This window comes from Myodes glareolus, chromosome 15, assembly GCF_982192425.1.
Source record: "Myodes glareolus chromosome 15, mMyoGla1.1, whole genome shotgun sequence".
Taxonomy (NCBI): Eukaryota; Metazoa; Chordata; class Mammalia; order Rodentia; family Cricetidae; genus Myodes; species Myodes glareolus.
In genome coordinates, this window is record NC_142040.1 from 25,760,869 (window position 1) to 25,772,245 (window position 11,377).

Here is an 11,377-nt window from a genome sequence, read left to right on the forward strand (position 1 = left end):
AGCCAGTCAGAAGCCATCTCTACAAATTCAGGGCATGCGACTACCACCTAAGTGTTTGATTCTGAGCTAAATCAAGACTGTTTCTAACTAAAAAGCACATTACCCAGAAATACAAACCCCAGCTTAGCTATTCCATTTGCTTCAACTCTAAAAATGCATTTTCCCAGGTAAGAGATTTATCCTATTTCCTATGCCAGAATCAGGGAGTGCCCCATCATTGGGAAAGCTGTAAAGCCATGTGTTTATAACCAACCTGACCCTTAAGTGTCTGGAAGTCACGAGGTTATTTTTTTTAGCTGTTGAGACTTCAGGACCCTTGTCACTGTGGCAGTCTACCCAAGGGAGGACAGAGTAATTCTACAAGTCCCTACCAACTTTACATTTGGCATAACTAACTCTCCACAGTCACTCTGGGATGCAGCACAGAACCCTGAAAGGGAACTGCAACTTAAAACCATCTCTTAATAGTAAAGGCAATCCTCAGCTCTCCTCTGTGCACTGAAGTGCAACAGCTGCTACTAATTCATTAGTCAAGGGAACTTGCCCGGGACGGTGAAACTGGTCAATATTCTGATTATGGTGGCAGTTACAGTGTATGTTAACATAGAGCCTTTAGTAACAAAGTATCAGTTATACATATGAAATGGAGGTACTAGTTGCTACCACATAAACTTAAAATGTTAAAACTGGGCTGGAGAGATGGCTCAGCAGTTAAGAACTGCTCTTCCAGAGGACCCAGGTTCCATTCCCAGCACAAACATACATGGAGGCTCACAACCATCTAAAGCCGAGTTTTCCAGGGATGCAGTTATCCTCTTATGAGCTCAGCAGGTACAGGCATGCACACAGTACACATAAAAACACATAATCTTTTTAAAAAAGAGAGATGCATAAAGATACTATATGGCTTACAATAAACACCACCAAGAGGAAAAAACTCTGGCTTATGCACACAGTTTTCCTAGCACATCCACCACATAGAGAGCATGAAAGCCATAGGGTCGATGAGAACTGAACTCTCCAACACACCAATTGTGGAATCTCACCAAATGCTATCAGTATGACCGCACACCATGATCAACTTTCTATAGACAACTGTTTACTGTGTCTATAGAGCAGTGTCGAGTAAATAACAATAAACCATATACTAGGCAAAGAATTTTATTAACCCTTTTCCAAACTTTATTCCCAGGCTTCTTCAGCTTAATTTGCTGCAAAGAATGAATTGTGTTTAAGCAAAAACTGAAAAGAGCTGCAGTGTCCAAGGGGCTTGGGCTTAAAAATATTAGCGATCTAGATTTGATCAGATCCATAAACAAAAGACCTTTAAAAAGCAGCCATGATATAAAATAGCAGCTCCTGTAACTTCTGCAAGTGTCGCTTCTCCAGAAGTCGCCTCAGCTCAGTTTGCCTCGTTCTTAGAAGCCTCATCAAAATTCTCCACCAGATCTAGAAAAGAAACAGTAGACATTCTGAAAATTAGCCAATTCTACAAAATGACTTCAGATATTTATGGAAACGATCTCAAATTTAAATCCTTGTCACCTCAAATGAGACCACGTTGGCATAGTAAGAGTGTGGTCTGGCAAAGCTAACAGAGTGAGCATCATGTTCAAATAATCTGTTTATCGCTCATCATCCCTCAATTTAGAAACTAAAAACAATCAATACGATCAATATAACAGAACTAAAGACTACCATGACACGATCAGAGTCTAAGGTTTCATGACATCTGTCTATAGTGGAAAAATGGATGGATTTTTTTGTTCTTCCACATGACAAGAACTCAACATAATTTAGTTGGACATGGTGTCACATATCTGTAATCCCAGCATTCAAGAGGCTGAGTCAGAAGGTTCTGAAATTTGAGCTACATAATGAAACAATGTTTCAAACAAACTATAAAAAAGAAACATTGCTAACACTAGGAATGTAAGCTCCTGCAGCTCCGTGTTTCAAAGCAGCTCATATCTTGCTCACCCACAATCACTGCTGTAACTCACCACCACCACCAGCCTGGAACTTTTTCTGTAAAGATTCATTTTTCTCCCTTGCCAAAGTGATTCTTACCTGGGACTTCATCATCATCATCCTCTCCAGTAGCAAGGGGTGCTTTTCCATCCACAGCTGTAAAAGAAAAATGAAAATGTAGCCAACCTATTTCTGTTTTTTTTTTTTTTAATTTTTTTTTTCTGAGACAGGGTTTCTCTGTGGAACTTTGGAGCCTGTCCTGGAACTTGCTTTGTCGACCAGGCTGGCCTCGAACTCACAGAGATCCACCTGCCTCTGTCTCCCGAGCCGGATTAAAGGCCACCACCACCCAGCACCAACCCATTTCTTTAGATCAATAAACGTCAATCAAAATGAAACACCAAGTTACAACCTGTATTCGTGATGGCAAGGGACACCCGAGGTTTCAACCTATAGTATCATTAACATAAAATTTTGATGGACACAAACAAATTACCAGAACACAGCTAATACTAACTCTGGATACAAAACAGTGAGAACACTGAGCATAGGGAGTGCTCAGGGTATAGATAAAACCACACACCAAATTAAGGTTAGGTTTATTTTGAGAGGGCAAATGAAGAGGTCAGTCATCTCCCTAAATATTCTGTACATGGTATAAAGCCTCTAAGTACTGAAATAAAATAAAAAAAAAAAGGCCAAATACGGTGACTCACACCAACCACCACAGAACTTGGAATGTAAAGGCAGGACTACAGTGAACTCTAGGCCAGCTAGGGCTACATGGGGAGACCAATCTCAAAAAACCATGAAGCGGAAGAACAAGAAGCAAAAGGGCCAAATTCAAAGTGACTTTCAACTGTTAAGTAACAACTGTTCCTCTTTTCTTCCCCCTCTCCCTTTTGAGATAGTAGGAAGTATACTCAGGGCCTTGAATAAACTAGTAAGAACTCTACTACTGAGCTTCACCACTCAGTCTATAATAAACAAATAAATAAATGAGATGCTTTAATTTGCCTATGCTTTTAACACAAAACATGCTTCTATTTCAGCCTCCCCAGTGGCTGGCACTGCAGTCATGGGCCATCACACCTAGGCCACTTTTATCAATCAAACAGGTGAGTTCTAAGAGCCAACAGTTCTAACCTGCACAGCCACCAGTGGAAATTTCAAAAGCTGATCTCAAAGTCCCAGATGGCCTAAAACATCTTGATGCCCCTCCCATAACAATAAAAGCATAAAGTGAGTCAGCACCTAACAAAAACAGCTGAGGAAGTAGCAAGTCACAGAGTAAACTTCTTGAGCTGCTTCTGCATTCATATTCTTAAATTTTTAAGCAAAAAAAGAAAAAGAAAAAAAAGAAAACCAAACCAAAACACAACACAACAACAACAACAACAAAAAAACAAAGCAAACAAACACCGAGCATTATATTGTCATACCACCTATGATGGCTAATCTTGGTTAATTCGACACCCAGGGGGAAGAAGGTACCTCAAAGGAGGAATTGCCTCCATCACATCAGCCTAATGGCATGTCTGTGGGGTATTTTCTTTATTGCTAATTGATGTAGAGAGATCAGCCCATTGTAGGTTAGTGTCATCCCTGGGCAGGTTGGCCTGGGATAAGAAAGGCCATCCAGGGTCAAATGGTCAGCCCTGAAAACATACATGTAAATAATATTACACATATCGAGCAGGTTATATTTAGGAATGTATAGGTAGACAGACACATATCCATGTAACAATGATAAAGGCTGTGAATTTGAGCCCGGGAGTGGCCAGTATAGCAGCATTTCTCCATGGTTTTTGCCTCAAGCTCCTGCCTTGGCTTCCTTTGATAATGAACTTGTAAAGTGCAATGAAATAAAAATAAATCCTTTCTTGGGGGCTGGAGAGATGGCTCAGTGGGTTAAGAGCACTGGCAGTTCTTCCAGAGGACCTGGGTTCAACTCCCAGCACCCACATGGCAGCTCACGACTGTCTGTAATTCCAGTTCCAGGGGATATGATATCTTCATACCAATGCACATAAAATAAAGTTATATAACTATAAAAAATAAAAAAATAAACCCTTTCTCCCCAAAGATGTTTTGGTCATGGTGTTTATCGCAACAGAAATCAAAAGAACACAGCCTGCTGTACATGTAAGTCAACTAGGCTATCGTCTGTCCTAAACAAAATCCCAATCTAACTATAATTTGAAACACCAGAATACTGGCAGCTATCATCTACATTAGCAATTAATTATGTGTTTATAAATACTTAAGAGCCCCCCCAAATCACCAAACACACACCAAACACAAAGACTGTAAATAAGATGGAATGCTAGTTTTACTTTTGTTTTTCTGAGACAGCATGTCTGTAGTCTCAAACCCTGTAATTCTCCCTAGTTCAGCCTCTCAAAGTGTTACCAGGTGTGGTTCACCACACCCAGCCTGTCAACTCTAAACCTAAGCGCAACAAAATACAAAATCGACAGTTTTTATTTATAAGTAAAAGTTTCTAGTGTGATTCAAAGTTAGGAAGCTGGTAAAAAACAAACATCCACTAACCCAAGAAAAACTAGACATATCACTATAAATGAGACTACATAAAAAAAATTAAAGGTGTATTATTCTTGTAGGTAAATAAGTTGGCGATCTACATCTAAAGACATCCTTAGCAATTCTGAGCCCTGAGATCACACTGATGCGACTCTAAGGATACTCACATTGTTTGGGCAGAGCTTCAGCCAGTCTCCTTAAACTAGTCAGACTGTCTGCTCCAAGCTGGTTTAGAATGCTGGGAAGCATTTCTGTCAGTTGCTTTGTCTCGGCATGGCCTGTAATGGTGAAGGTGTTTGCTGCCAGAGACGCCTGAACTTTAGGGTTGTTAAAATGGATCACTGTTCCTTGGTTTGTAAACATGTTCACCTAAAAGAAAGAATATAATTATAAGTAACATTCATGAAAGATTCCTTTAAAAATCAATAATGTTTTTATTAAACTAAAATCTGTCTGAGTTTTCCCTTTGAAGCACCAGAGACAATTTCCCTGGAATGTGTAAGCAAACAGCTCTTAGGTTTCCCAGTTCCCCAGATATTCAAACATCTAATGGGGCATAGACTACAGTGCTAAGAGCAGGGGCAAGACAATTACTTTACCGATGATCATTAAAACTTCCCAGGCACGTCATGCTTTGACACTCACCTCTTCGATACCAGAGATATTGTTCACCCCTAACTTCTTTAAAGAGAACTGCAGCTTCTTATCGTCTGCTGTGGCTGTTCTGTGAACCACCTTCTTCTTTCTGCGAGCAGTTCCCTGGTGGGAGGAAAAGGGCAAACAGCAACATTTATACCATAGCAGTCTATCCTAATTTTTTCCAGTTCTTTGCTTCTGTACAAGATAAATAACCAAATGGAACATGGTGGTGCACACCTTTAGTTCCAGCACTCAAGAGGAGGCAGAAACAGGTCTGTGAGTTTGAGGGCAGCCTGTTTCAGACAAACCAGAGGAAATTAGGTTTCAAATAAAAACAAATACATAATAAAATTAAGGGGAAAAGTTACCAAACCCACAAACTATGAAGCTAAAAATGAAGGTTAAGATGGTAGTATGGGAAAGAAACAGCTTATGAATTCTTTATAAGTACTAGCTTGTCAGATGCAATTTATAGGTCCAAACATTTTAAGTCTTTTAAAAAGGGATCAGAGGTGGCATGTGCCAACCTAAATGAAACCTCATTTATACCCTTTGTTTTCAGAGAAAAATCAAGACCTCAAAACACACAGATGAGATAGTAAACAAAATAACCAATGAATCTGCATACAAACCTCTACTACAGCCAAGACTAGAAAGTTAAAGTTCTCAACCCACTGAGATCTTCCCGGCCAACATCTTTGATGTTCCTTAGGGAGATCAGCTGGACAGTACCCCACTGGAGCTAGGAATGTGATCCCTCTTCCCTGCATTGCTCAGCTCCCTCCCTGGAGCAAAGTTCTTCTCTATCACCCAACCAATGACTTCCACAAGCATCACTGTCTTTCCTAGTTTACTTTTCTTAAGTTATTCTTACTCATTTTTCATAATCCTGTTCAAGCTACTATCCAATCTGTCTTCAAAGCCTCAACTCTGCACTAAGTGTATGACGTGCTAAGCCACTCCCAACCGTATATTATGAAAAGACTTCTGTAATACTAACTACAATATTATCAGGAACCTACATATTCCACACATTTCACAAATGGAGAATTTACTATGTTTAGATAAGAGTTGTCAGTTTTTCCATCAGACACTAAAACAGGGTCATGAATAATATTCATCTGAAAGTATGTAAATCTAACACTGATTTTCTCTAAACCTCACTCATACTGTAAGATTTCTTAAAAGGTACAGAAAAATGTTCCCATGTTATGACTGGAAACATTCTGTCTTAGCTTAACAAATACTAGATACAAAGTCTCCTGTATCAGATTAACTTGTAAGGCTTTCATTTTTCCTAGAGATGTCCCTCAAAGTAAAGCCAAGTGATTAGAGGAACAACCTTGCACACAAGCACATCACTCTAAAAACTATACTGTAAGAAAGTTTCTCCACCCCAGCATCTGAAGGCACTGCCTTAAGGTAAAGGACAAGAACCATCTGACGCTAATGTCACGAGTGGAAACTAAAGACTACAATCGCCAGCAAAAGCCAACCAGGAGGATAGCAACTGCCGGCCACGTCTGCTAACTTAGCAGAGCTGTGTCTTATTTAACCCATGTGCTACATCTGGCTATCTCACCAAAGACGCTCCTGAAGGTAAATGTTTAAAGTTAGGACAGTTTAATAGGTAATAAACTTGTTCTATAGAAGTTCCACAAGCTTTACCAAGCAAAGACATGCTCTGATTCCCCCAGCTGCCACACCGTGTTAAACACCAGGAAAGTGCTAAGGCAATACAGGAGACTAGGGAGACTTTCCGCCTAGAGTGGACTGCAGACCAGCGAACACCAGGTTCACTAGCCTTCACTGAGCTCAGTATCCACCAGGAGTAACCAATTAGCCAACACATTTTCTTTCTCCCATTGTAGAATAATTACAAAGACAGAACGAAAACAGACACGTGCTTAGATAGTATTTTCCAATCTCACATCGGCTGATCATGAATTCCCAAAATACACCAACTAAAGAAGGTATCCTCAAATACCCTGGAAAGGAACCATTACCCCGTTGAGCACTTAGTTTAGAAAGCATTGCAGGCAGAACTTAATTTAAAAAGTTAAAAGCAAGCACTAAGTAGAACAAAAAACCCAAGATATTCAGTTAACTTATTTTAAAACAACACTTAACAAAGAAGTGGGGATGCAGTGCTGGAGTAGAGAGCTTGCCTAGAGCGTACCTAAAGCCATGTTTGAGCTCCAGCACAGCTTAAAATAGGGAAAAAAGAGAGTACCAATTTTGTACAAGTCAAGGGTGGAGGGTGTGAGTGTACAATGACTTTGTCAGAGAGCTTTATGCATTAATAAAACGAAATAAACGCTTCTGTTTATACACTGTAATCTTAAGACCACGCAAGGAAAGTTACGTTTTTAGTGTTATGTTCTTCTCTACTCAATTACCCCTCCCCCAATAGACAGCCTCCCCGTCTCTTTGTGTGTCTCCTCTACCTTGGATTCGCTAGTTTTGCGAACTTCCCCGATCAACCAAAGTGACAAAACAGCGCGTGAGATATGCAAAGGAAATGAAAAAAGCAAAACCAAAAAGAAAAAAAAAACCAACTTACTTTCCCACCAATGCGCACTTGTGCCTGCAGCTTGGCCAGTTTTTCCTGGTTCATGATCGTTTCTTTCATCTAGGAAGAGAGGAAATGCTCAGCAAAGAACGCTCGGCCTCCCTCCCGCATTCCACGCTCGTTATTCCCCCAGACACCCGCGGGAGAACGCCTTCGCAGGCCGAGGCCTGGATCCCAAATTCACCCCGCAAAGCTCCAGAAGGCGGCTCCGAGCGAGCTGGGTGAGCACAGGCCCCCTCGCCCTCCCCGCCACACACACCCGGGCTCAGCGCCCACAGGCGACCGACATCGCCCCCACCCCACCCGCGGTCCCGGCCGCCCTCGGCCTCGCCAGGGCTCGCCCGGCCCGGCCGCTCTCCGCAGGCCTCGCGGTACCTGAGGCTCCTGTCCTCGGGTCCCGCCGAGAGGTGGAGGAAGAGAGGGTGTCGCCTCGCCCCCGGGGCAGCCGCCCCTGGCTCGCCCTCGCCCCCGAGAGTCGGCCTGAGCGGGAGCGCCTGTCCGTCGCATCGCTTTCCTCGCCTCAGCCCTGTCCCTCCCTGACTCGCTCCAGCCGGCGACTGCCCGCCCCCGCTCCCGTCCTCCTCCCACGCCGGCGTCCACGGTCTTTTTTTTGTACCTTGTCGGAGTGGAAATGGGGCCGCGCGGGGGACTAGGGTTCGCGCTCAGGGGGTCTCGGGCGGACCAGCTGAGATAAGGCGCACACACGCGGGGACGCAAGATGGCAGCTAGAGGGAGGCCGGAAGTGACGCGTCGCCACTTCCTCCGGAACTCAGGAAGCAGCCTTGGCGGCTCTGCGCACGCGCGGCCGGGGCCCCGCGGCTAGGGTGCGAGTTCTGGGGTTTCCTTGTTCTCTTTCCTCGCGTGCCGCGGCGGGATGGGAGCAGCACCGGAGAGCTGGGAGCCGCGGACACTGCCGGTCGTGCTGGGAAAGGCTCCCTGCCGAGCTGTTGTTAAGTCGATCTTCCCTGTGTCCACCCTAGGGCATCCGGCATTGTCCAGTAGGCAGCAGTGTCTGCTTAATAACGGGTGTAAATAAAGAAAACTATCCGAATCAGGGACTCTGATGTTCCTTTCCGAAAGTAGGTGGCTTGAGTGATGTTGAAAATCGCGATTCAAACTTTCTAGAAAGCGTGGCCAGAATTCATCCCATAGCTCCACCCCCTCAGAGCAAGTTCATCCATTCAAGGTTGAAACAGTGTTGCAGACTCCTAATCCCCTTAACTGTCTCTCTACTCCCTACTGTCGCATTCTTACTTTACTCCCTAATAGGCAAACAGTTGACTCCTTGATGCCGAATCTGCGTGGATTTGACCATGAATCATTCACAATGGAGCAAACTTTACCTTGAATAATCAGAGACGAATTTGGGCCTGGCGTGCTTGGAGATAAAAGCGTGGCTTTGAGCTAAGATTTGCTGAACTCCAGTACAAATTGTGTTTCATTGTGGTTGCTGTTTTGTCGCGTGGTGTGATGGTTGTTTTGAGAAGTGTCTCTTCTTTTCTTTCTTGGTTTTTCGAAACAGGGTTTCGCTGTAGCTTTGGATCCTGCTCTGGAACTAGCTCTTGTGACCATTGTTGGCCTCGAACTCACAGAGATCAGTCTGCCTCTGCCTCCCGAGTACTGGGATTAAAGCTGTGCACCACTCCCGCTCGGCTTTGAAAAGTGTCTTGATAAGTGGTCCTGGCTAGCCTGAACTCACAGCTTCAGCCAACGGTGCCCCTATGCCCCATCCAGTGCTGGGACTGCAGTTCTACAGCGCTATACCCAGACAAGTTTTAAGACAACCTTAAAAACCACCCACGTGGGAAAAAAAAATAATGGAACTTTAACTGAAAATTCTGCGTGGTCTGCCTTCTTGCAGTCTTAATTTTCGGATGCTTTTGAATATTCAAAAGTGAATGCGTGTTAAGAGATTTGAGAGAGAATACAATTTATCCGAAAAATTTGTATAAGTGCATACTCCCCCCTCTAGCTAAAGTCATTTTTTTTTCTTGGAAAACTTTTTTACAAGAAGGTTAATACAACAGTGAGGTGTCATTAATAAAATGGTGGCGCATGCCTTTAATCCCAGCACTCAGGAGGCAGAGACAGGCTGATCTCTATGAGTTCGAGGCCAACCTCTTGGTCAACAAGAGCTAGTTCCAGGATAGGCTCCAAAGCTACAGAGAAACCCTGTTTCGAAAACCAAAACCAAAACAAAACAAAAAGAAAGAAAGAAAAAAAAATTGAAAATCAGGAGAGACAATTTGGTTGCTTTGTAACAGTTTTTTTCTTGTAACAATGTTTCTTTTATCTTTATCTCAGAAGACCGTGCTTGTTGTCTAGGCTGTGTAGTTCCACAGCCTAACCACTAACCATAAAAATCCAAATAATTGAGGCGAAGCAAGAGTATTCAGTGGTACAGAGAGCATATAAAATATATGACTGTGTTACATGTGACATTTAAAATGTAGAACTGGTCCTTTTTAAAGAAATGCATATCTGTAGAATATTTTACCCTTTGTGTTATATTGAGGACATGTGAAACTTTTGTGTGTATGTATGTGTGTGTGTGTGTGTATGTGTGTGTAACGACTCTAGTTGTCTTGGAACTAGCTCTTGTAGACCAGGCTGGCCTCGAACTCACAGAGATCTGCCTGCCTTTGCCTCCCGAGTGCTGGGATTAAGTCTTGTAGTCCCTCATGGTGGCCGTAGGGACCTGGGCGCGGTGCGGCGGTGACTGAGCTGCGAGCCTGGCGGGCCTGCGCCGAGCCACGTGCCCCCCACCCCTGTGCTCTTCACCCTGATGCTGCACGGGTGCTGAGCCCATCCGGGTCGGGACGATGGTGAAGTATTTCCTGGGCCGAGTGCTGGGATTAAAGGTGTGCGTCACCACTGCCCATGATGACTTCTAATTTTTTTGCATAAAACTCTACATATGTAACGGACACCTGCCTCTTCCTCCATGGCATTGAAGATTTGTATGATCTTGAAAGTCATCAAAGACTTCCTAATTGTAAGGGAAGACAGTGTTTATTTTGGCTCTTGCTGTTTGTGCTTCTTTTGTGAGCATCAGAACTTAAGCGTTTGCTAATATTTCTATACCAATCTTTTCAAAATAACCAAAGGGCTCCGTTGGTAGTGGCATAGGCATTTAATCCCAGCACTTGGGAGGCAGAGGCAGGTGGATCTGTAGAACGAGTTCCAGGATAGCCAAGTGCACAGAAAGAAACCCTCTCTACAACCAACCAACCAAATGACCCGAAGGGCTTTGTTGCTGTTTCATTCTCCCCTATAGTTACACTTCGTAGTTGTACACAGGGCTGCCCTTTCTACCTGTTCCCAGTATCTCCAGCCAGTGTGGAGGGTTGACGTCCCACCATTGCTGCTCATATAGAGCAAGGCAGGAAGTGCTTACTTAGCATTTGAGATCTCTATCCACAGAATGGGAGAGAAGAGAAACATGTTTGCTTCCCTTAGTTTATAGTGTATATCTAATCAAAACCTATGACCCGTTTTCATCTCTGACCTGAACTTGAGCTGGCTTTAGCTAAAGTCAGATACTTACTTGACATTATGCTTGATTTATTTATTTATTTAGTGCGCATGCGCATTGGTATTTTGCCTGCACGTATGCCTGTGTGAAGGTGTCAGATCCTCTGGAACTGGAGC

The 11,377-nt window shown here is 43.4% G+C and overlaps 1 protein-coding gene across 2 annotated transcripts; it reads right to left on the reverse strand.

The window, feature by feature from the left end:
- Positions 1–1,159: 1,159 nt before the first annotated feature.
- Btf3 (basic transcription factor 3) lies at positions 1,160–8,498 on the reverse strand. Of its 2 annotated transcripts, none has more exons than XM_087896816.1 (6): positions 8,343–8,498; positions 7,718–7,786; positions 5,161–5,274; positions 4,683–4,884; positions 2,071–2,127; positions 1,160–1,449 (listed from the first exon to the last, which is right to left on the reverse strand). In XM_087896816.1, exons 2-6 carry the CDS (start codon positions 7,784–7,786, stop codon positions 1,403–1,405), a joined length of 489 nt encoding a protein of 162 aa, XP_087752942.1. In that variant the 5' UTR covers positions 8,343–8,498; the 3' UTR covers positions 1,160–1,402. The 2 variants fall into 2 exon arrangements, with proteins under 2 accessions (XP_087752942.1, XP_087752941.1); XM_087896815.1 differs by lacking the exon at positions 8,343–8,498 and adding an exon at positions 8,102–8,248.
- Positions 8,499–11,377: the final 2,879 nt, after the last annotated feature.